The sequence below is a fragment of the Erinaceus europaeus genome, chromosome 5, assembly GCF_950295315.1.
Source record: "Erinaceus europaeus chromosome 5, mEriEur2.1, whole genome shotgun sequence".
Taxonomy (NCBI): domain Eukaryota; kingdom Metazoa; phylum Chordata; class Mammalia; order Eulipotyphla; family Erinaceidae; genus Erinaceus; species Erinaceus europaeus.
The window spans coordinates 56,307,848-56,334,765 of NC_080166.1; the positions used below are offsets into that span (position 1 = coordinate 56,307,848).

Here is a 26,918-nt window from a genome sequence, read left to right on the forward strand (position 1 = left end):
ACCTGGATCCTTTGCACTGTAATATGTGCGCTCAACCAGGTGTGCCACCAACTGGTCCCCCAGAAGCCATTTTCAATAAAAGTCTATAGTGTTGCCATGAAATAAAATGACTTCAACCATAAGTCTCAATGGTCAAATATTTTTCCATTTCTGCTAACCCTGTAATGTGATTATCTACAAGTAAAGATACTGTAAAAACAAACATATGAAATATAAATATTACCTTTGGCTTTTTGTAGAATCCTGACAAATACCATTTCACTACTTTTTTCAAGCGAAAATAAGGATTTTCTTCAAGGGCAGCACTGAAAACCAAAATGGAATGCAGAAATATTACAACACTAGTCACCAGGCAGATGCAAATTAAAACACAATGATTGGTGGTGGGGGGTGGCCATTGCCAAGTCTGGGCATGAAGGTGGCAAGAAGAAACTCCTAGAGCAGCCCAAAATGCAGGTCGAGAGAAGATGGGGAGATAAGGCACTGATGGAGAAAAATACCGGAGGGGCAGAGGAACCTTTGGAAGGTAAAGTGAAGGTGCTGAGATGGGCTTTCTGGCAACAGGGAGAATTAAGAAATCAGGCCAGGGTCAGTGAAATGCTGGGCTGTTAGAAAAGCCATGATGTGTCTTTCTGTTTCTCAAAGCAAAAATGTGTCATAACTTTTCTGACGACGCACGTGTATAGTGCGTTGCTTTGCCATGGGCAGGCGAGCCAGGTTCTAGCCTGCTCCCACTGCACTGAAGGAAGAAGCATTGATGCTATAGTTTCTCTCTTCCCCTCCCTCTCCCTACCCCTCTCCCTCTCTGTCTTGAAATAAATAAATCAGATTAGAAGTAAGGCATTCCTTGTGTCAGAGGCAATGATGACACTTAATTTCATTCCTGATTAAACATCTGGATTCCCCACCATTACATCTGCTAGCAGCCATAGATAGAATGAAGTGTCTTAGAGCTTGTTGAACATTTAAGGATAAAGGATAAAGTTTTGCATTAAACAGACAAACTGATAGGGTAAAGCGCTAATGAGCTGCCATCTCATACTAGCAGCAGTGGCTACTATCAAAAAGACAAGCGGTAAGAATACTGTGGACATGAAGAAGACTGAGACTTCAGGAACAGCTGGTGGACTTGCAGATTGGTCCAGCCACTGTGGAAAACAATGGTGAGATCTTTAAAAATAATAGGGAGTCAGGCAGTAGCGAAGCAGGTTAAGCGCGCGTGGCACAAAGCGCAAGGACCAGCGTAAGGATCCCGGTTTGAGTCCCCAGCTCCCCACCTGCAGGGGAGTCGCTTCACAAGCATTGAAGCAGTTCTGCAGGCATCTATCTTTCTCTCCCCCTCTGTCTGCCCCTCCTCTCTCCATTTCTCTTTGTCCTATCCAACAATGACAACATCAGCAACTACAACAATAAAACATGCAATAAAAGGGAATAAATATTAAAATATAATTTAAAAATGAGAAAATAGAACTATTACATGATCCAGCAGTTTTGCCTCTCAAAATATACTACTTCAGAAAGATATCTGGGGCAGGGGAGATAACAAAATCGTTATGCAAAAATACTTTCATGCAGGGCAGGGGTAGATGGCATAATGGTTATGCAAAGAGACTCTGATGCCTGAGGCTCCAAAGTCCTGGGTTCAATCCCCTGAAGCACCATAAACCAGAGCTGATCAGTGCTCTGGTTAAAAAACAAAAAACTGGGGGTCGGGCAGTGGCGCAGTGGGTTAAACACACATGGCACAAAGCACAAGGACTGGCGTAAGGATCCCGGTTCGAGGCCCCGGCTCCCCACCTGCAGGGGAGTCGCTTCACAGGCAGTGTAGCAGGTCTGCAGTTGTCTATCTTTCTCTCCCCCTCTCTGTCTTCCCCTCCTCTCTCCATTTCTCTCTGTCCTATCCAACAACGAACAACATCAACAATGGTAATAATAATAACCACAACGAGGCTACAACAAGGGCAACAAAGGGGGGAAAAATGGCCTCCAGGAGCGGTGGATTCATGGTGCAGGCACCGAACCCAGCAATAACCCTGGAGGGGAAAAAAACAAAACAAAACAAAAAACTTTCATGCCTGAAGTTCCAAAGTCCTAGGTTCAATCCCTTGCAGAAAAAAAAAAAAATCAGTAAATGTCGATGGTTTGAATTCACCCATTAAAAGGCACAGAGTAGGAAGACAGATCAGAAAATCCAACCCAATCATATGCTATCTGCAGGAATCCTACCTGACTCAATAGGACAAACACAGACTCAAAGTGAAAGGATGATCTCACTTATGAATAGAAGCTGAGAAATAAGAACAGAAGGTGAAACACAAAGTTGAACTTGGGCTGGATTTGGTGTATTGCACCAAAGTAAAGGACTCTGGGAGGTGGGGGAGGCCCTGGCGCATTATGGTGGAGGAGGACCTATGTGGAGTGTTGGAATGTTTTGCTTAAGAATGAGAAATTTTACACACGTACCCACAACTATATTTACTATTGATTGTAAGTCATTAATCCCCCAAATTAAAAAAATTGTGGTTATGTCTGAGAGTCATGAATTATTTAATGACATTTTAGTCAGCGAGGAACATATATATGACAGAGGTCCCAATAGGCTGTATGACCTGAGTGTGCAGGTTTTAGCCTCCAGCCAGCTCATGGGAGGACCATGAAAAGAGGAAGAGTCAGAATCAGTGGAGTAATATGGGTCAACAAGGGTAGGGACTGCCCCATTCTCCGGAGGGCGGCTAGGTAACATACTCTACCACTCGAGGAAGACGGGTCCAGCAATGGGTGCAGTCTAGAACATTCCTAGCTATGACCACAGAAGGAGAACTCACACCTACAGGGATGCAGAAGTTACACGGACTCCTGCACTGCACACAGGCCCCAGATCAAATCGATGGGGTTTACAGTTAATGGTATTTATATACTTTTCCCAGATTTGGGAGCTATTCTCTTCCTTGACCCAGCTGTCTAGTCCTATTTCCAACTCTGACACCATCTACCCAGATAATACCTTTGGTCCACCTGCATATTAGCTGTTGGGCTCAGGTAAAAATTAGTAAAGTCATGGGCCCCTTGGCATATACCTAAAATAGACCTACTAGCCTTTCCAAAATGGAGACCCCAAATCTCATCTGCTATATTTTTACCTTTAGGTTCCTGATTGTTAAACGATTTGTCCTGCTTTATATCTTAATGCTTTTTCAGACACCAAGTTGCAGATGTTACCATGACGCCAATCTGACTTCCCTGGGCAGATGACCTCACCAATGTGTCCTAGAACCCCACCTCCCCAGAGCCCTGCCCCACTAGGGAAAGACAGAAACAGGCTGAGGGTACGGATCGACCTGCCAATGCCCATGTTCAGCAGGGAAGCAATTACAGAAGCCAGACCTCCCACCTTCTGCACCCCATAATGACCCTGGGTTCATGCTCCCAGAGGGATAAAGAATAGGGAAGCTATCAGGGGAGGGAATGGGATACAGAACTCTGGTGGTGGGAACTGTATGGAATTATACCCCTCATCCTATGTTCTTGCAGATATATATATATATATATATATATATATATGATTTTTAAAGGATTATTTATTTATTAAAAAGATAGGAGAAGAAAGAGAAAGAACCAGACATCAATCTGCTAACGGGGATCGAATGAAGGACCTAATGCTTGAGAGTTTAGTGCCTTAGCCACTGTGCCACTTCATAGATATTTTTATTTTATAAATACATTTTTTAAAAAAAGACGCAGTGGAATGGTGTTGTGGTCTCTCTCACTCTCTACCTGGAAAAAAAAAGTCTACTGGAAATGGTAGAATTTTACAGGCATGACCCTCCCTCCTACCCCCCACAAAGCCCTGATGGAAAAAGTATTTTCCTATCAAGGAAGAAATACCCAGAAGTGTGGATTCAGCTGACCCTTTGCCCCCTTTTCTGTTGCTGCAAACACTGCGTGAGATGTGCATACGTAAAGTTAAGTAGATTCTTTCTACCTAAGGTTTCTTACCTTCAAGCTTGACACATAGCTTAAGGTGCTAACTTTTAGAGACTAAGTGTTAAAGGAGGGGCAAGGCCCCCACCTGCAGGGGGGAAGGGGCTTCACGAGCAGTGAAGCAGGGCTGCAGGTGTCTCTGCTTCTCTCTCCCTATCTCCCCCCATACCTCTCGATTTCTCTCTGTCCTGTCAAAACCACAAATAAATAAAAATAAAATAAAACTGAGGAGAGCTAGCTCACTGTATAGGGCCTGTGTCACAAGCATGAACCCTGAAGCCATATGGGAGATGTAGCCACCGGAGGATGCACCAGTGCCCTGGTGTTCCCTGGCTCCCATCTGCGTGACAAAGTGGCTCAGAGCAAGAAACTGCATGTGAGAGCCCCGGCCCACAGCACCAGAGTGGGAACTGGCAGAGGCCAGGCCTAAGCTTACTAATGACAATCCCATGTAGAAAGACCATACTTCAGGGGCCTACCAAGCCTCTGATGTTCTCTTCAAATCAGCATCGTTCAAACTTTCTTAGGGAGTTTTACACATATTCAAGAGTTCCAGACTCAAGAAATATAAAGGAGTATACATTCTCATGACTCTGAGCTGCCTGTTAACTGCTACAGTAGTTTTTTTTTTTTAAATTTATTTCTTTATTCCCTTTTGTTGTCCTTGTTGTTTTATTGTTGTAGTTATTATTATTGTTATGAATGTCATCATTGTTGGATAGGACAGAGAGAAACAGAGACAGATGGGGAAGACAGAGGGGGGGAGAGAAAGATAAGACACCTGCAGACCTGCTTCACCGCCTGTGAAGCGACTCCCCTGCAGGTGGGGAGCCGGGGGCTCGAACTGGGATCCTTATACGAACCTTGTGCTTTGCGCCACATGCGCTTAACCCGCTGCGCTACTGCCCGATTCCCAATTTTTTTTTTAAGCTTCCTTTTCTCTTTAAACAGTTTTCTGGAAGCCTAGAGGACCAGGGGTCTGGAGCCAGCTCAGTTGTATGTGCGTGCCTTCCATGGGCAGCGTCCCAGGTTTGGACACTGGAACCGTATGACAGGGAAAGACCGCTGAGTGGGAGAGCAGCCCTGCAGTCTCACACTCTTTGAGGAAACAGTGGCTGAGGGAGGGTGGTCAGTAGAGCGGCATCATGTGTGAGCGGGAGCAGCACCACAGGGAGAATAACAACAGCAAGAAGCAAATATAAATACACAACCCTCCTTTTCCTCTTTCTTTCTGGAATGTGCTGCTGGGCCTTCCTATAAGCCTGCTGCTCAGAAGCCTTCCTGGAGCCAATTATCTCATTTCTTTATTATTTTTTCTTGAGGGGAGGGAGAGACAGACCCAGGACAAAGAGAGACAACCCACATCTGCTCTACCAAGCACAGAGCCCCTGGAGCTATTTATGGGGCTTTTATGTGGTGCCAGCGCTCAAACTCAGGCCCTCACATCTGGAAAGGTATGTTCTCCACTGTTCTGCCAGTATTTCTGCAGCTTACAAATAGATTTAAGTGTATGGCCCCAAAGTAAAGGACTTGGGGTGGGCGTGGGGGGCTTTCAGGTCGGTCCTGGCCTGAGTTGGTGGGGAGGACCTAGGTGGGGATGGGTGTGAGAATGTTTTGCAGAAAACGGAGAAATCTTACATGTACCAACAACAGTAAACCATTAATCCTCAAAATAAAAGACAAATTTACAAACTATTAATTAATTTTTTGGTCACCAGGATTATGTAATACTGGGGCTTGGTACACACACCGTAACTCTGTTGGTCTTGGTGGCCCTTCTTTCATTCCCTTCTTTTACTTATCTGTTTATTTTGAGAGCTAGACATGAGAGAGGGAAAGGGGAAGAGACAAGAGTCTCTGCATATGGCGCTGTGTGCCCTCCACTCTCTTCTGCAGTGGGAGACGGCACTGCCCAACAGCACGGTGTCCTCTGTCAGGTGAGGCCTAGGAGACAGTGCGTACTGCCAGAGGAGCGCAAGCTTTTAAGTTAGGGGATGGGCCATTCTAAGATCTGTGCATCACAGGAATGTGCCTCCTATTCTGAGAAAAACAGATTTCTCCACAGGGTTAACGGAACTATGATGAAATAAAAGAACTGATGAAGAAGAGGGCTAGCTCCTTTGGTCTGATTATGGTAAGGCACAGCCAGTGTTATCTGGAAAATCTCATTAATCCCGTGAAATGTTTTCTTCTTAAGAAACGAGAATCTACTTACTCAGACAGGAAGTCTGCGTGATAGTAGTAATCTGAAAGTTTGTCCAGGAAAGAGCGAGGCTCCAGGATGAATGTTGGGAGGACCACCCTGGACAGGTCCATGCCGGGACGGACTTGCTTCAGCAGCGTCCAGATGAGACTTTTGTTTTCTTCGGAAACAGTTTCTGTTTGAGAAGCCTCGCCTGCCTTCACCAGTGAATAATAATGGGATATGATATTTACTCCACAGACAGAGAGATGCAGAAAAGAGAGCTAATAGTGAAGATCTGAAATTTCTATATTACTACTACAGGCATTCTTAAAGGGGGAAAACAAAAATCCCACTAGGCGATAAAGACTATAGTTGTAATACAAGTGGACCCAAGGGGTAAGCGCAGTGGCTAGAAAACTGGATGTAAAAGTTCAAGGTCCCAAGTTTAATTCCTGGCTTTGCATATGCCAGAGTGATGCTTTGCATGTCTTGTTCCTCTGGTGGTAATGCGTAAACCTAATTCAGGTAAAAATGGTACTTGTAAGTGCTTTCAAGTAAATAACATACACAGAGTCCATCATCCAAACATTCTACTATGTTATTTTTTACTTCCATGCACTGCTAGTAATTACAAACTTAAAGATTCGTGTTTCCTTCATTTTTTTTCCAAATTAGTTATTTCTTTATAAAATATTTTATTTATTTATTTGAATAGAGACAGAGAGAAACTGAGAGGTAGGGAGAAAGAAAGACACCTGCAGCACTACTTCTCTGCTTATGAAGCTTCCCACCTTGCAAACAGGGTTTGAGCCCAGGAAAATCCCAGTTTAAAAGTCAACTTGAAGGAAAACTAAGTGGGCCTGGTGGTGGCGCAACTGGTTAAGCACACATAATACGAAATGCAAGGACTCGCTCAAGGATCCCGGTTTGAGCCCCAGCTCCCCACCAGCAGGGGGGTCGCCTCATAAGTGGTGAAGCAGGTCTGTAGGTGTCTATCTTTCTCTCCCCCTCTCTGTCTTTCCTTCCTCTCTCCATTTCCATTTCTCTCTCTTTCCTGTCCAAAAAAAGAAAGAAAGAAAGAAAGAAAGAAAGAAAGAAAGAAAGAAAGAAAGAAAGAAAGAAAAAGAAATCAATGGCCACAGGAGCAGTGGATTCGTAGTGCAGGCATGGAGCCCCATAACCCTGGAGGCAAAAAAAGAAAATTAAAATTTAACAGAATATATTGTATATGTGTTTAATTATGTATGTCTTGGATCTCATATGACTTTAACAATAAAATAGATGACATCGGGGGTTGGTGCACTTAGTTACGTACACATATTACCATGCACAAGAACCCCGGCTGGAGGCTCTGGCCCCCACCAGCTGATGGAAAGCTTCACAAGCAGTGAAGCAGGGCTGCAGGTGTCTCTCTGTCCCTCTTTCTCTATCGCCCACCCCATTGATTTCTCTCTGTTCAATCAAGTATAATAAAGTTAAAAAATATCAAGATAATAAAATAGATGATGTATCAATGTTCTTTCAAAAGAACAAGGAAAAGGCCCAAACACCTTCCATTTCATTTGAAAATTCTCAAGAGCCAGAAAATCCCAGAAGACAAGCGGCCTTACCTCTCCGAGTTCTTCGTGGCTCTGCTCCGTGTAGGTCGTCTCCTTCAGGGGCTCCACCGGCTCAGGTTCGATGTAGGAGTCATCTTGCCTCTCTGATGTATCTGTGTCACTCTCTTCACTTTTCCCCATCACCTCGTTGTCAGACTCATCATGCTCTGGATCATTTTCCTTATCGGATTTATCAGAATACATATCTTGGTCCTTGAAATGCTGGCGTTCAATTTCACTATCATTTAACCTTAAGGGAAATCATTATCAGATGAACAAAGAAAGGAGGCTAATAGTTAAGAATGACACATAAAATTTATCCATAATTTGATGTGCTGGGCACTGTCTAAGCCTTTTTTATACAATAACTCATTCAGTCCGCGAAAGTAACCTCATGAGATCACTAACATGGTTATTCCCACTTTGTAGATTTGTAAAGGTAGGTATAGAGAAGTCAGACATGCATCTGGGGGAATGTTGAAAGACAACATTTTGAGCTCTCTGCCTCTTCTCAACCAGTTGAGTCTAAAATGCTCCAAGAGCAAAAGTGAAGTTGTCTCTCTTGACACTGATTTTTCTGTTTTACAAATAACAGTTGCCTGTACCTATGACTCTGATTTGAAGAGAAACTGTAAGATCACCAGATTCACAAGTGAACTCAAATAGTGATTATGTGCCTATAAAAAAGGACAAAACGAGGAAATATAAAAGGTAAGTAATTACATCTACTTAATGCTTGGCTGAAGGCCCAGGGAGAATCGGAAATACCAGCTTATGGAAATGAACCCTGAACCTCAGTTTGTTATGTTGCTATATTCATTCCTACTTAGGATGATCATGGAAATAATCTGCACAGAAGGGAGACAGCTTTTTAAAGACACATGTTTGCAGATCAGACATTTTAAAAAGAAAATTTCTTGTTTAAGGAAGTGCCCTATGGGTTTTTCATTGGATAGAAAAAATATCAGGGTAGAGAGATAGTTCTCCTGGAAGGACGCCCACGGCGACATGAGTTTAAGCCCTGGCACATCACAGGGGGTACACCAGGGCAGGCTTTGGTGCTGTGGTGTCTTTTGTTTCTCTCCTTCCCTCTTCTTCTCTGAAAAATCCAGCTTAGAGCAGGGAAACCACACAGATGCAAGGAGAATGTTAAAAACGATCCCAATAGAGAATAAGAGACAACACAGCACTGGGCCTTCCAACACAGTAGCAGGGCTCCAGCAAGGCTGATGTCTCTCAGCTGCTGAGCCAGCACTCCAGCCCTCAGCAATTTTCAACAAGAACTTAGGTCATAATGGGAAGAAGATGGCCAAGTTTCAATTCCAGATGAGTACGAAGAGGCTAGGCCTGCTCACTAAGCGAGCCATCATCCAAAATGACGGCATCATACACTTACTGGAAGTTGTCACCGCTGTGGAGATTGTTCGCACGCAACAGGCCATACAAAGTGACCTGTGTGCTCTCTGATGAAATGCTCAGGTCATGTTCCTTCCCTTCCCTGATCATTGTTCGCTTAAGAAGACTAGAACATTTCAAGGCCAGCTCCAAGGCATCCATCCAGCACCTTCCTAGAACACGGATTCATAAGTAGTAGAGTTCAAGATGCTTTAAAAGCCAGTATTCATCTTAACTTGGCTAACCACAAATATATTACACTTTGAGAAATGGGCACTAGGAAATTTATTTGAAGATACAATCTAGACAGGGTTTTTTAAAGTCAATTTTTCAACTTAACAATTCATTTTTTGCATACTCAGCATCCTGAAACCATGGATCAAAGGAACAGCATAGGGGCTGGGCAGACAGCATTATGATCATGTAAACAATTTTCACACCTGAGGCTCTGAGGCCCCAGGTTTAATCCCCAGCACCACCATAAGCCAGAGCTGAGCAATGCTCTGGCAAGAAAAAAAAAAAAAAGGAAAAGAAACAGCATATAGCAAGGAGTATGAAACACACCTGATATGGGACAAGCCCACCTCTGTTTTCACAACTGAATATTAACAGGCAGGTTAATCTGAAGGTACCAGAAAAAGAGGCACAGAAAGTATAAAGTATTATATCTACACTGCAGACAAACTACGTAAAGTGCAGTCTTCATACTGACGTGCAGACCACCCTCCTGGAAATGCCTGTATAGTACTGTCATTAACTGGCAATGTTAACTAGCAGAAACATGCATGCTTTTATTTTCAAAGACGGGAACTGTATTAATAAAGAAGCAATAGATGCCCATACTTATAATTTAATTTTTTAAATGTTTTTAATTAAAAAATAATAAAAGTATACTTTGGAAGTTCATAGGATTCCCTAGACAGAGCTAGCTTAGACTGTAAAATATAAAATGAGGCAGAAATCCATTATCAATTACTAATGTTTTAAAATTCTCTTTTCTTCCTTCCTTTCTTTCATACTTACTTACCAGAGCACTGCTCAGGTCTGGTATATGGTGGTTCGAGAGACTGAACCTGGGACTTTGGAACCTCCAGCCTGAGAGTCTCTTTAAATCACTATTTTGCTATCTACCCCCACCCTGTTTTAAAATTTTCTTGCTTTCATAGTCAATAAATTTTATTCTGTTCATATTTGTTTCTGGATTTAAGTATTAAGGTATTAAATGGGTAAAAAGATATTGAGTGCAGAAAAGAAGTTTGTACTTGAATGTACTATATAGAAATTTAAACAGTATATAATATTTAACAATAAAATATACTGTTAAATATAATTTGAAAGTAACAAATGTTAACAAGTTTCTATGGAGAATACTGGCAAAAAACCAAAAATATGCCCCCACACCTATGGACAGCTAATCTCTGACAAAGAAGCCCAGATTATTACATGGGCAAAGGAGAGTCTCTTCAACAAATGGCGTTGGAAAAATTGGGTTGAAACATGCAGAAGAATGAAACTGAACCACTATATTTTATCAAAGTATATTCCAAATGGATCAAGGAACTGGATGTTAGACCAGAAACTGTCAAACACTTAGAGCAAAATATTGGCTGAACTCTTTTCTGTATAAATCTTAAAGACATCTTCAATGGAACAAATCCAATTACAAAGAAGAATAAATAAAAAATAAGTCTATGGGACTACATCAAGTTAAAAAGCTTCTGCACAGCTAAAAAAAAACCACCACCAAACAAAGAGACCCCTTAGAGAATGGAATGGGAGAAAATCTTAACATGCCATACATCAGTCTAGAGGCTAATAGCCAAAATATATAAAGAGTTCAACAAACTCAGCAACAAGAAAACAAGTGACCCCATCCAAAAATGGGGAGAAGATATGAACAGAATATTCTCCATAGAAGAGATACAAAAGGCCAGTAAACATATGAAAAAATGTTCCAATCATTGATTGTCAGAGAAATGCAAATAAAGACAACAGTGAGATACCATTCACTCCTGTGAGAAAGTCATACATCAGAAAAGGTAGCAGCAACAAATGCTGGAGAGGTTGGGAATGTCAATGGTTCAACCCCTGTGTAGAGCAGTCTGTAGAACTCTCACAAGACTACAAATGGACCTACCCTATGACCCTGCAATTCCTCTCCTGGGGATGGATATATCCTAAGGAACCAAACACACCCATCCAAAAAGATCTGTATACACCTATGTTCATAGCAGCACAATTTGTAATAGCCAAAACCTGGAAGCAACACAGGTCCAACAACAGATGAGTGGCTGATTAAGGTCTAGATGCATAATGGAATACTACTCAGCTATTAAAATGGTGAATTTACCTTCTCTACCCCATCTGGGCTGGAGCTTGAAGGAATCATGTGAAGTGAGATAAGTCAGCAGCAAAAGGATGAATATGGGACGATCTCAGTCATAGACAGAAATTGAAAAACAAGATTAGAAGGGAAAAAACAAAGCAGAACTTGGACTGGAGTTGGTGTACTGCACCAAAGTAAAGGACTCTGGGGTGAGAGGAGTGTTCAGGTCCTGCAACACGATGGCAGAGAAGGATCTAGTTGGGGTTGATCTGTTATGTGGAAAACTGGGAAACATTATGCATGAACAAACTATTGTATTTTACTGTTGACAGTAAACCATTAGTCTCCCAATTACAAAAAAGGAAAAATATTAAAATGGTAATGGGGAAAGGAGAAAACATTCAGGTTTCTGACTTATCACTCATTTATACAATGCTTCCTGGATAGTAGTTATGATAATGGTGATGGGAAGAGACTGTCAGGCCTGAGGCTTCAAAGTCCCAGGTTCAATCCCCTGCACCATAAACCAGAGCTGAGCAGGGCTCTGGTTAATAAAATCAAACTTGACCAGAAGATGAGTACCCATGGAGGTGGAGGATATTTCCCCCTTTCTTCCAAAAACCTGGCTTAAAAAATTGTTCACTTCTGGAGGTGAGGCTATGGAACAGCAGCAGGACTAGAACGACTTCAGGAACCCACCAAATCACTGGTGAGTGCAAACAGGTGTGGCTCGTGGACAGAGAGGAGCCTAGGGAGAGAGTAAGTGGCTGGCAACAATCCGCCAGTTCACCAGTTGAGACACCACCTCCAGTCTGTTTCACCAACAAGGGGACGGCTGAAGGGAGGGGAGGACTCCCTTGAGACTCATCAAATGTAACTGTGAGGTCTCCACCACTACTGCCCTCAGAATCTGGAGCACCGGTGGGGAGGCCCTGTGGGACAGAGAACTAACGAGGAAACTCAGGAGAAGATCTTTACCTATCTGGCCTAGTGGGGGGCTGTAAGAGTCTCTGGATATCTGTGCCCCACCCTGCTTTATCTCTTGGTTAGGAGTCAGAGATTAAGCTAAGAAGCCTACTTATACTTAAAAGCCCTCAGGCTCCCATAGCCTACAGAGAAGAAAAAGAACAAAAGAGGCCTTTAAGCCACTGAGCTCCAACTCAGGGATTAAAATACTATTGGAACAACTGTCAATTTCCACAACTGTGAATCCTTTAATGACCTTACACAGACACAAGTCAATCCAGGCAAGAGTGATCAGTAATTTGAAAAGTGCTGAGAGAGGGACCTCATAACATACAAAATAGTTAAACTGGGGGTCGGGCGGTAGCACAGCGGGTTAAGCGCACATGGCACAAAGTGCAAGGACCGGTGTAAGGATCCCAGTTAGAGCCCCCAGCTCCCCACCTGCAGGGGAGTCACTTCACAGGCAGTGAAGGAGTTCTGCAGGCTGTCTATCTTTCTCTCCCCCTCTCTGTCTTCCCCTCCTCTCTCCATTTCTGTCCTATCCAACAACGAACAACATCATCAACAACAATAATAACCACAACAAGGCTACAACAACAAGGGCAACAAAAGCGGGAAAAATGGTTAAAACAACAAGAAGAAATATTGGAGAGTGGTCTGGAGGTGGTGCAGTGGCTAAGGAACTAGACTCTCAGGCATGAGGTCCTGAGTTCAATCCCCAGCAGCACATGGACCAGAGTGATGTCTGGCTCTTTCTCATTAATAAAATCAATAAAATCTTATATATATAAAAATGATATTGGAGAAATGAACCAGGACAAGAGTCCAGCTAAAAGCCCCCCAAAGGTTGAAGCACAAAATAATAAGGTCAACATCGAAACACTAGTTAAGGAAATAATCACAGGAATGAGTAAAGAGTTTGAAATAATTATCATCAGAAATGCAGAAACAACAAATGAGGCTCTGGAAGAAAACACTAATCATTCTCAAGGTTATCAGAGAGCTTGAAGCTGAAATAGCTGAGCTAAGAACACACTAGCTGAACAAACTAAACAGTATCAGAAAAGGGTAACAAAATAGAATAGCTGAACTCCAGAAAACAGCAGAGGGCAGAGAGAATAGAATCGAAGAGGCTGAAGACAGAATTATCAAGATCGAGGAAGAATTAGAGACAACTAAAAAAAGAAGTAAGAGATCTCAAAAAGAGATTAAGAGATACTGAAAATAACAACAGAGACCTATGGAATGACTTCAAAAGAAACAATATATGCATTATTGGCTGACCAGAGGAAGAAAGAGAGGGAGAGGAAGAAAGCATTTTTGAGAACAGAATAGCTGAGAACTTCTCTAGTCTAGACAACATAAAAGACATATAGGTTCAAGAAGCCCAGAGAGTCCTAAATAGAATTAACCCAGACTTAAAGACACCAAGGCACACCATATTTAGAATGGAAAGAAATAAGGATAAAGATAGGATCCTTTGAAGGCTGCAAGAGAAGACAAAGAGTCACCTGCAGAGGAAAACCCGTAAGATTAGCAGCAGACTTCTCCACACAAACACTACTGGCCAGAAGAGAATGGCAAGATATCTATCCAGTGCTCAATGACAAATGAGTCTTGCTTTCAACCAAGACTACTGTATCCTGGTAGACTGTCATTCAGACTAAATGGAGGCATAAAAACCTTCTCAGACAAGCAGGAGTTGAAAGAATCAACTATCACCAAGCCTTCCCTGAAAGAGGTTCTGAAAGGTCTCCTATAAACAGATCACCATAAATAGGCCATATGTCAGAACACTCGAAACTGTACAAGAATGGCATTAAATATCTTCAGTCTTTGATATCAATAAACATCAATGGCCTGAGTTCACCTATTAAAAGGCACAGAGTAGGAAGATGGATCAGAAAACACAATCAAACAATATGCTGTCTACAGGAAACCCACCCAACTCAACAAGACAAACACAGACTCAAAGTGAAAGGATGGAAAACTGTCATACAGGCCAATGGCCCACAAAAAAGGGCAGGAACAGCTATTCTTATATCTGACACGACAGACTTTAAAATCAATAAAATTAAAAAAGATAGGAATGGACACTACTTAATGCTCAGAGGATCAGTCAATCAGGAGGACTTAACAATTATTAACATCTATGCACCTATTGGGAAGCCATCTAACATCTACTGAAAGAGCTACAGCAATATATTAACAGCAACACAGTCAAGTAGGGGACTTCAACACCCCACTCTCTCAGCCTGACAAGTCATCCAGGAAGAAAATCAATAAAGACATACGGGAGCTAAATGAAGAGACAAACTAGAACTATTGGAAATTTTCAGTCATTCATCCCCAAAAACTGGAATACACATTCTACTCAAGTCCACATGGGTCATTCTCAAAGATAGACCATATGTTAGGCCACAAAGACAGCATTAGCAAATTCAAGAGGATTTAAATCATCCCAAGCATCTTCTCAGACCACAGTGGAATGAAACTAACACTTAACAATCAACAAAAGATTAGTAATAGTCCCAAAATGTAGAAGCTCAGCAGTACTACTTAAAAACTACTGGGTCAAAGAGGAAATCAAGGAAGAAATCAAAATGTTTCGAGAGTTCAATGAAAATGAAGACACAAGCTATCAAAATATTTGGGACACAGCTAAGGCAGTACTGAGAAGGAAGTTCATAGCCAATACAAGCACACATTAGGAAACAAGAAAAAACACAAATAAATAGCCTGACTGCACATCTTAAGACCTAGAAGAAGAAGAACAAAGAAACCCTCAAGCAACCAGAAGGACAGAAATCACTAAAGTTAGGGCAGAAATCAGTAACATTAAAAATAAGAAAACCATACAAAAGATCAACGAAAGTAAATGTTGGTTCTTTGAAAGAGTGAACAAAATCGGCAAACCTTTTGCCAGACTCACAAAATGAAAAAGGGAGACGACCCAAATAAATCGGCTCATAAATGAAAGAGGAGATATCACAACAGACACCACAGAAATTCAACATATCATGTGAGACTTCTATGAACAACTATATGCCACCAAGCTAGAGAACCTGGAAGAAATGGACAATTTCCTAGATACCTACCAACTTCCAAAACTAAGTAAAGAGGAAGTAGATAACATGAACAGGCCCATTACAGCTAATGAAACTGAAACAGTTATCAAAAAGCTTCTCAAAAATAAAAGTCCTGTACCAGACGGTTTTCCAAATGAATTCTACAAAACCTTCAAAGAAGAACTAATACCTCTACTTTTAAAAGTCTTCCAGAAGATTGAAGACACTGGAATACTCCCTTCCAGCTTCTATGAACCCAACTTTGATACCAAAAGCAGACAGGGACACAACCAAAAAAGAAAACTACAGACCAATATGTCTGATGAACATAGATGCTAAAATATTGAACAAAATTCTAGCCAACTGGATACAGCACTATATTAAAAAGATTGTTCATCATGACCAAGTGGGGATTATCCCAGGCATGCAAAGTTAGTTTAACATACGTAAATCAATCAACGTGATCCACCACATCAACAAAAGCAAGACAAAAAAACACATGGTCATATCCATAGATGCAGAGAAAGCCTTTGACAAAATACAACATCCCTTTATGATCAAAACACTACAAAAAATGGGAATAGATGGAAAATTCCTCAAGATAGTGGAGTCTATGTATAGCAAACCTACAGCCAACATCATACTCAATGGTGAAAAACTGGAAACATTTCCCCTCAGATTAGGTACTAGACAGGGCTGCCCACTATCACCATTACTATTCAACACAGTGTTGGAGGTTCTTGCCATAGCAATCAGGCAGGAGCAAGGAGTTAAAGGCATACAGATTGGAAGAGAAGAAGTCAAACTCTCCCTATTTGCAGATGACGTGATAGTACACATAGAAAAACCTAGGGAATCCTGCAAGAAAGTTCTGGAAATCATCAGGCAATACAGTAAGGTGTCTGGCTACAAAATTAACGTTCAAAAGTCAGTGGCATTCTTCTATGCAAACACTAAGAAGAAGTTGAAATCCAGAAATCAATTCCTTTTACCATAGCAACAAAAACAATAAAATATCTAGGAGTAAACCTTACAAAAGAAGTGAAAAACTTATATACTGAAAATTATGAGTCACTACTCCAGGAAATTGAAAAAGACACAAAGAACTGGAAAGATATTCCATATTAATGGGTTACAAGAATTAACATCATCAAAATGAATATACTACCCAGAGCCATCTATAAATTTAATGCTATCCCCATCAAGATCCCAACCACATTTTTTAGGAGAATAGAACAAATGCTGCACATGTTTATCTGGAACCAGAAAAAGACCTAGAATTGCCAAAACAATCTTGAGAAGAAAGAACAGAACTGGATGCCACACTCCCAGATCTCAAATTGCATTATAGGGCCACTGTCATCAAAACTGCTTGGTACTGAAACATGAGTAGACACACTGACCAGTGGAATAGAATTGAGAGCCCAGAAATAAGCCCCCTCACCTATAGACATCTAATCTTTGACAAAGGTGTCCAGACTACTAAATGGGGAAAGTAAGAGTCTCTTCAACAAATGGTGTTGGAAAAAATGGGTTGAAACGCAGAAGAATGAAACTGAACCACTTTATTTCACCAAATACAAAAGTAAATTCCATGTGAATCAAGGACTTGGATATTAGACAGGAAACTCAGATACTTAGAAGAAAATATTGGCAAAACTCTTTTCCACACAAATTTTAAAGACATCTTCAATGAAACGAATCCAATTACAAAGAAGACTAAGGCAAGTATAGACCTATGGGACTACATCAACTTAAAAAGCTTCTGCACAGCTAAAGAAACCACTACCCAAACCAAGAGACCCCTCACAGAATGTGAGAAGATCTTTACATGCCATACATCAGACAAGAGGCTAATAACCAAAATATATAAAGAGCTTGCCAAACTCAACACAAGAAAACAAATGACCCCATCCAAAAATTGGGGGAGGACATGGACAGTATATTTACCACAGAAGAGATCCAAAAGGCTGAGAAACACATGAAAAAATGCTCCAAGTCTTTGACTGTCAGATAAATGCAAATAAAGACAACAATGAGATACCACTTCACTCCTGTGAGAATGTTATACATCAGAAAAGGTAACAGCAGCAAATGCTGGAGAGGTTGTGGGATCAAAGGAACCCTCCTACACTGATGGTGGGAATGTCAACTGGTCCAACCTCTGTGGAGAACAGTCTGGAGAACTCTCAGAAGGCTACAAATGGACCTACCCTATGATCCTGCAATTCCTTTTCTGGGGAAATACCCTAAGGAACCCAACAGACCTATCCAAAAAGATCTCTGTACACATATGTTCTTAGCAGCACAATTTGTAATAGCCAAAAGCTGGAAGCAACCCAGTGTCTTAACAACAGATGAGTGGCTGAGCAAGCTGTGGTATATCTACACAATGGAATACTACTCAGCTATAAAAAATGGTGACTTCCCCGTTTTCAGCCGATCTTGGATGGACCTTGAAAAATTCATGTTAAGTGAAGTAAGTCAGAAACAGAAGGATGAATATGGGATGATCTCACTCTCAGGCAGAAGTTGAAAAACAAGATTAGAAAACACAAATAGGACCTGAACTAAAATTGCACCAAAGTAAAAGAATCTGGGGTGGGTGGGTGGCTGAGGGGGAAGACTTCAGGTCCAATAAGTATGACAGAGGACCTAGTGGGGGTTGAATTGTTATGTGGAAAACTGAGAAATGTTGTGCATGTACGAACTATTGTATTTACTGTTGAATGTAAAACATTAATTGCTCAATAAAGAAATTAAAAAGAAATCATTGTATGTCCCTGTTTGTCCACTCAGTAAATAATATATTTAGTGTTCATAATGACAATACATCTGTTTCAAATATAAAATTAAAGGCAAATTTTTCCAAAAGGAAGATAAAGAGTAGTACATAAACTAAACTCTTGAAAACAGAGCCAAAGTGCAGTCTATACAGATCTGTACTTACCGTCGGACTCAGAAGTAGCTCGGATGATCAAGTAACTGCTAGGCAAGGGCTGAGTTATCGAACCAACTGCTTCACCTTTTGGACCCTTGAAATCAAGGGATATATATATATATATATTAATTATGTCAGCAAAGACAGCATCTCACCAGAAAACTTAACTTACAGTTATCATTAAGAGTCTCTGTATGAAGTCCTCTCTATTTCTCTCTCCGCCTCTCTCTCTCTCTCTGAGGGATTAATGGTTTGTAGTCAATAGTAAAATACAGTAGTTCATACATGTGTAATATTTCTCAGTTAGTTCATACATGTGTAATATTTCTCAGTTTTCCACGTGGGAATCTAACACCCTCTAGGTCCTCCTCTGCCATCATGTTCCAGGATCTGAACCCTCCTCCCAGCTCAGTCTTATTTTGGCGCAATTCTCTTTCTCTCTCTCCAGCTTCTCAGTTAATTTATATGTGTCTCTTTCTAGTATAAATAAATATAAAAATTGAAAAAAAAAGTCTCTGCATCTTGTTAAAAAAAAAAACCACGAAATTTGCCAGATAAACTAAAATTTAATTTCACAGGCATTTTCATTCTATAGGTACTATAATTAAAGACTTGGTACATTTCTAGAGCACTAAAGAAATAGCTGATCACAATGGTTAAGTGAAAAGAGAAATGGATCTGACTAGCTGTAGGTGAAAACAAACCTCTGCTTTATCACTAATGATATACTCGAAAAAGTCACTGACTATAAAAGCTCATTTTATTTACCAGAAACAGGAGAGAAAAAAGAAGCTTGATTGTTGGCTGGATTGTTTTAGATGTACAGTAACAACAGGAACTCTCTAGTAACTAATGTTACTGAGATCAAGGTTAGGTGGAACAAAGTTCTTATCTGTAAACAAATCTGAGGACTGAATTTATAAAACAATTTTGAAAGAATAAGCATAATTTAAAGTTGTCAGGTCATAGAAGAAGATGAGTTTTTAAAAGTATGTACATTAGGAAATAAAACTGCAGATTCAAAATGAAGGCTTAAAATAAAAAAGTAGGAATAAAAGCATGAATAATTTTCCCCCACCAGGGTTGTTGCTGGGACTCAAGTGTCTACACAGTTACAATGTTCCTGGTGACTTTTTTTTTTTTCTAGAGGGTGTGTGTGTGTGTGGGGACAGACAGAGGGACATTTTCTGTACTGCCCACTGCTAGTGCAATCTTCCCCTGCATGAGTTTAAGTTTGGATTTTTGCACATGTGCGCTCGGCTGGGTGGCTCACTGGGTCATGGGGTAGGACCTCCCTCCCAATGAATAAGATTTAAACAAATTCTCTAGTATCAGATTGCTTTATAATTGATAGGTCCTTTCCTAGAACCAGTAAACAGTTAGTTAAACTTAAGAGTAGAACCGCCTGGGCTTGATTCTTGATTTCATGCTAGAAAAATTCCTTATGCAACCCCTGGTGCTTTACTCTTCACCGGTGACTGGTGAACATTTGAAAAGCTTTCATGTGAAATGATCAGGATCCCCAAACAAAGTGAGAGATCATTACTACTGCTATTTCCTACTCATAAGCAAGGACTTTGAAGCTGTGTAGCCATGTCTTAAGCGGGCTCTGCTTGTGGAACATAGTCTACTGTTTACTTAACTGCACACTCCTTTACCAACATTTGGAACTGACTAGATTTAACATCAAAGTGATTTCTTGAAAATTAATTACAGTTCTTAAAATTCCTAACAGTAATTAATAGTAAAGAAAAACATTACATTACACATAAAAGCCACTTTTGAGAGAGAGAGGGTGAGAGAGTGAGCAATCATTTAAGATGTTTGCTGTCTTTCCTGCTTTGATATGGTGCTTATGATAGAACTCAGGGCCCCCAAACACATGCAAGGCATGTGATCTATTGCTAAGCCATTTCATCCATCGCTGAAGGTTATTATTATTATTGTTGTTGTTATTGTTTTTGTACTTGAGAACTACAAGGTATAAAAGTACCAGAGAGACTATGGGCTACATTCTTTCCCCAGAAGGAAGTTCCTAATCTCACAATGGCACTTACTCTGTAATTCAATCTCTTACTGCTGATTCCCTACTGCTGAAACAAGGCAAGAGGCCCATTTCTTTTCCTATGTGTGTGTCTACTTCCACTAAACAACATCAAGATTAAGTAGGAAACTAAAGAGACCTTAAGTTACTCCTAATCTGTTAGGTGTAATAAGAGAGGGATAAGAAATACTTCATCCAACTTTAATTGACTTTCTTAGATATGAATTTAATGACCCCCCTTGAACATGTTTAATCCTAGCAGAGGACAGCCATTATTTGATTAACTCATTAAATATTTCTAGGTTTAGATTCTCACCTTTTTAATATTTATTTATTTATTCCCTTTTGTTACCCTTGTTGTTTTATTGTTGTAGTTATTATTGTCGTTGCTGTTGGATAGGACAGAGAGAAGTGGAGAGAGGAGGAGAAGACAGAGAGAGGGAGAGAAAGACAGACACCTGCAGACCTGCTTCACTGCTTGTGAAGCCACTCCCCTGCAGGTGGGGAGCCAGGGGCTCGAGCTGGGATCTTTACGCTGGTCCTTGTGCTTTGCACCATGTGCACTTAACCCGTTGCACTACCACCCGACTTCCCTCACCTTTTCTTTTTTACCTATACGACAGGTGTTTTACTTACCTTCACTGCCCAAATCGACTGCTCCAAAGGATGGAAGAGTTTGAAGCAAAAGCCATCCTTTTTTGACGGACGCTCAATGATCTCACAGGCATTCAGGAGAACTGTCCCCACCCACTGACCGTTTTTTTGGGTTTTGTAGATGAGCAAAACCCCAGGTTTCAACACACACCATAACTTGGTCCAGCTCTTTAAAGTACCACGGATCTAGAGAGAGAAAACTTTATTTAAGAAGTGATGCTCTGTAATGTTACAAATCAATGCAACTTCAACTATAAAAGAGAGAACATTAGAGGATGCTTCAAACTAAAGTTTCTCGAGATGTATGCTTTCGATTCAATAGATATATTTAAAAATATTTTATTTACTTGCAACAACTTTATTGAGATGTAACTTGTACATCATCAAATTTATCCACTTGGGAGTGGGGCGGGAGCGCAACGGGTTAAGCGCACATGATGCAAAGTGCAAGGACGGGCGTAAGGATCCTGGTTCGAGCCCCCGGCTCCCCACCTGCAGGGGAGTCTCTTCACAGGTGGTGAAAACAGGTCTACAGGTGTCTCTCTTTCTCTCCCTCTCTCTGTCTTCCCCTCCTCTCTTCATTTCTCTCTGTCCTATCCAACAACGATGACATAAACAACAACAACAACAATAACTACAACAATAAAGCAAGGGCAACAAAATGGAATAAATACTAAATTTTAAAAAATTTATCCACTTAAAGTGGTTTATAGTAGATCGACCAAGTAAAAATCATCACCATTTATGAGAGAGACACAGACAGCCTATTGTCCTGCTCATTTATGAGAGAGACACAGAGAGCCTATCGTCCTGCTCAGCTCTGGCTGATGGTGGTGCTGGGGATTCAGCCTGGAACCTCAGAGCCTCAGGCAAGAGAATCTTTTGCAGAGCCATCATGCTGTCTCCCCAGCCCACAACAGATATTTCTTAAAGTTACTACAAGACAAATACTCCCAATAACTGTAAAAGTAACAGTGCCTGCTAGGTTTCCTTACTGATTTCTTCGATTTTTGTAAACCACTAACATACTGGGTTGCTGAAAAAGTCATGATGTATTTTTCTTTGCAAAAAATGCACGACTTTTCCAGCAGCCCAATAGTTTCAATGCAAGTCACAGAAATCAAAATACTGAAGAGAAACAATGATAACATTTATCTGAATTATTCTCACTTTTGTTACTATAAGACGTCTCTCAGTGTAGTTACAAGCCTTATGAAATGAGTACAGAGCTCCTTAATATCCCAACTAGACATATCACAGTAATTCCTACCAGAAAAATTTAGAAAGAGGGAGTTAGAAGTCAGGTATAAAGAGCAAAGTCCTATTAAGAGAAAAGGTTAAGAGCAGTCACCTGGCTAGTGTACCTGCTCTGCCATGTGCATGACTCAGGTGAGAACCTGGTACTCATTGCACTGGAGGATGCCTTCAGTATAGTGGGATCCCTCTTGATCCCCCATCTCCAATTTTCTCTACCTGAAAAAAACAAAACAAAACAAAAAACACCAGCCCACAGCAGGGATACCCCAGTGACTACAGAAAAAAAAAAGTCTATATATATGAAATGAAAGGCCAAGATGAAAAGTCACCCTAAGACAGTGTTCTCGGTCTTAGGGACTTAACAGTATGTCCAAGACATTAGCCATTGTGCCAACCCCCAGGCAATGAGTCAGAAATACTGGGTTATTGGAAGAGTCATGAGGCATTTTTGCATAGGAGAACAGAAAAATATATCACAACTTCTTTGACAACCCCCAATTTCTTAATTAAAAATCATCTTAATTTAAAAAAAAATTTATTTATTCCCTTTTGTTGCCCTTGTTGTTTTTTATTATAGTTATTAATGCTGTTGTTATTAATGTTGTCGTTGTTGGATAGGACAGAGAGAAATGGAGAGAGGAGGGGAAGACAGAGAGAGGGAGAGAAAGAGAGACACCTGTAGACCTACTTCACCGCCTGTGAAGCAACTCTCTTGCAGGTGGGGAGCCGGGGACTCAAACTGGGATCCTTAGGCCGGTCCTTGCACTTCGTGCCATGTGCACTTAACCTGCTGTGCTACCGCCTGACTCTCAATTATCTTTATTATATTTATATTATATCTTTATTATATTATATATTATGTATTATATTATATTATATTTATATAATTTATTATATTTATATTATATATTATATTTTTATATTGTCTTTATTTTATATCTTTATTATATTTATTTATTTATATCTTTATTATATTTATTGAATAGAGACAGCCAGAAATCAAGAGGGAAGAGGGTGACAGAGAGAGAGAGAGAGAGAAGACAGAGAGACACCTGCAACACTGCTTCACCACTTGCAAAGCTTTCCCCCTGCAGGTGGGGTCTGGAGGCTTGAACCTGGGACCATGTGCATTGTAACATGTACGCTCAACCAGGTATGCCACCACCCGGCCGACAACCCAACATTTTTTTTAATATCTATTTATTTATTCATTCCCTTTTTGTTGCCCTTGTTGTTTTTAAATTGGAGGACAAATCAACTCTTGGAGAAAGGAGAAAGCTTTCAGAATCTGAGGATATTTAGGTAAATACCAGGTGTCTTCTAATTCCTTGGTGTTTTATAATTCTTGTAGGTGGAGGGAGATGACTGAATAGATAAAGTGCAGGACTTGCATGTCTGTGAGGTCTTGTGTTTGATCCCTAGCACTGCACTTGCTAGAGGAAGGCTCTGGTCTTCTCTCTCTCTCTTAAATAACTTAAAAAAATTCCTAAAGTTTGCTTAAGTCTATGAGATTTCCACCAAACATCCTTCAGATAAGAATGAGAAAGGAAAAAGAGTAATTGGGAGGGCAGACAGGAAATTAAAAAGTGGAATTGACCAGAGGTCAAGAGAATAGTACAGGAGCAAAATACGCAAGGCTCTCCTGAAAATCAACTCCTCAGAGCTTCTCAAATACCAAGTCTACAATCACTTTAAATGACCACTTGATTAGCAAACACATGCTTATAGCTTATCAGGCAAAAAACAGTGCTGCACAAATCAAAATACTGCTGCAGAGAACTGCTATCCATATTTGATTTGACTGACAAGGTTGCCAAATGAAAGTTCCTTCTCCCCATTAAGCCTGGAATACAGAACCTCTGGGATACCATTAGTAGCTTTGTTACCAGTGAGAAACACATCACCAACCCAGGAATTGTTTTTGTCTTTCAGGCTGGAGGTGAGGTACACTCTGGGTTTTCCTATTGTAGCAGGCAGACACCGGGCAGTTTGAACCCAGGAGTCAATGCAAACTGACCTTCAACCAGTCAGCCATAACAATCACAGAAGGGTCTGTGATTGTGCTGAGTAACTCTTTTGTGGCTCTTTTCTTTTCTTCTCGATAGTTTTTCTTTTGCACCTATTTTATAAAAACAATAGAGAAGATTAAATTCAGTAAAAACAGGACATTTGGATGTTTAGGCATATAGTATGAACATACTAGTATAACTTCTAACCCTCTTAAAACTAACATCTTAGGACAGAAAGATGGTGGCTTTTTAAAAAGTTGGTCAGAATTTTTAGGAGGTCAGAATCCACTTTTACTGACTACTGATTAGTTCTCTACACCTTTTTCTAGGCTAACTTTTATTTTTTTAAAATTATACAATAATACATTAATATCATCTCATAGCAGAAAAATCAAACCAGGAATAATGCTAAGAGCTGTCTTTATAATACCTCAACAAAGAATAATTTAAAAATAACCCCCTTCTCAGATCTTTTCTATGCAACAACCTAAACAAACATGTAGCTTTTGAATTTGTGCTTTTCAGCATCTAAAAAAAAAAGTTCTCTCTTTTTGGTAGTGTTTCTGTCTATCTCAGTCTTTTGTATAATCATTAGGCTATTTCCCTAGCCTTATGAAAAATGTCTGTAGCACAAAGTCTTCCTAGGTGAACTTAATGGCAAACAGACGATAGAAACAGAATCTTAATTCCACCACCGAACAAACGCAGACTTTGGGTTTTATGAAAGTACCTGTCTGAATTCACAGCAGACTTACTGACTATAGAGTACCACATGCAAATGCACACAAGTATGGGTCAGTACAGAAGAGAAACGGGTAAAGCAGATCAGAACCAACTGGAAGGTGGCTACACATTTTGGTTTAAAATTTTAAAACTTGGGGGACAAGTGGTGGGGCACATGCTCACATATTACCATGAGCAGGAAAGAACCCAGATTTGAGACTCTAATCCCTACATGCTGGGGGGAGCTTCCTGAGTGATGATGCAGGCCTACAAGTATTTCTCTCTTTCTCTCTCCCTGCCTCCCTCCCTCCACTCTCCATTTCTTTCTGTCCTGTCCAGCTTAAAAAAGAGAGAAAGAGAGAAAAAACAATGGTCACTGGGAGCAGCACATTCGTCATGCAGGCACTGAGTCCCCATGGTAATAAATAAGAAAGATGCTGCCTAAGTCAAACAAAATATATCCATCTGTGGGCCAAGTCCAGCCCCTCAGCCAACAGTCAGCCAGTCCCAGTTGTGATGGGTGTCAGAGCTTCCCTCTAGGCGTCACCAACACAGCAGACCCTCTGGCCTGTCACACAGCTGACAGACACCGGAAGTGGCCCTGCCGGGAGCATGGAGCACCTCTAGTTGCCTGCAGCACATCATACAAGGATACTTTTTTCCCCCAGGATACTTTTAATTTTTATTTTATTATTCTTATTATTTTTATTGGCACCAGGGTGATCACTGGGGCTCAGTGCCTGCACTATGAATCCACCTCTTTGTGACCATTCCTCCTACCATTTTTTAAAATTAGGACGGAAAGAAATTGTGAGGAAGAGGGAGACAGAGAGAGAGATAGAGACACCTGCAGGCCTGCTCCACTGCTCGTGAAGTATCCTCCCTGTAGTGGGGAGCGGGGGCCCGTACCTGGGCCCTGGTGCACAGTGATGTGTGCACTCACCCAGCTGTGCCACTGCCCAGCCCTCCATGCCATGTGTGTGCACGCCTGGATATTGTGCTTTTAGGAAGACACAGATTGACTTCTTTGGCTCTTGGTAGCCTACTTTCAAATGCAGACACAAAGCATATTCATGACTGCCCAAGAATAAGCAGAAACTCACCTTGAGCGATTCTTTTTTTGTGAGCTTGTTTGAAGTTGAATTCTCTTTCTCTGAGCCATTGTAAAGTTTGGATTCAGACTGGAATCACAATGGAATGAAAACAGAAATAATCATTAAGACTTTCCCTTCCTCATGCATGGTGTTGTACACACACAGAGCATTAAGAATAACTGTCATGCTTATGAGACTCTTCCTGTTTATTGCTGTGATAAAAAAAGTACAATTTGGGGGTTCAGGCGGCAGCGCAGCGGGTTAAGCGCACGTGGCGCAAAGTGCAAGAACCTGCGTAAGGATCCTGGTTCGAGCTCCCACCTCCCCACCTGCAGGGGAGTCGCTTCACAGGCGGTGAAACAGGTCTGCAGGTGTCTATCTTTCTCTGCCTTCCCCTCCTCTCTCCATTTCTCTCTGTCCTACCCAACAACGAACGACAACAATAATGACCACAAAGCTACAACAAGGGCAACAAAAGGGGGAGAAAATGGCCTCCAGGAGCAGTGGATTCACGGTGCAGGCACTGAGCCCCAGCAATAATCCTGGAGGTAAAAATAAATAAATAAATAAATAAAAATTTAAAAAATACAATTTTATAAAAAGTCAATTTTCAAATATCAATTTCCCCTACAAGTTATCTGGATTTTAATTCCTGTGGGGTGGTGGTGGTGGTGGTG

General features: G+C 40.9%; 1 protein-coding gene across 8 annotated transcripts in view; it reads right to left on the reverse strand.

Moving 5' to 3' along the window:
- OSBPL8 (oxysterol binding protein like 8) overlaps positions 1-26,918 on the reverse strand; it is a 182,443-nt gene that overhangs the window by 28,821 nt on the left and 126,704 nt on the right. For all 8 annotated transcript variants that reach the window (XM_060191341.1, XM_060191340.1, XM_060191348.1 and 5 more), the window contains 8 exons: positions 26,251-26,328; positions 24,433-24,534; positions 21,141-21,344; positions 18,470-18,554; positions 9,161-9,332; positions 7,777-8,014; positions 6,197-6,381; positions 224-305 (listed from right to left, as the gene is read on the reverse strand). In XM_060191341.1, the coding sequence (XP_060047324.1) occupies positions 224-305; positions 6,197-6,381; positions 7,777-8,014; positions 9,161-9,332; positions 18,470-18,554; positions 21,141-21,344; positions 24,433-24,534; positions 26,251-26,328 (1,146 nt within the window). The remainder of the gene's footprint in view (positions 1-223; positions 306-6,196; positions 6,382-7,776; positions 8,015-9,160; positions 9,333-18,469; positions 18,555-21,140; positions 21,345-24,432; positions 24,535-26,250; positions 26,329-26,918) is intronic.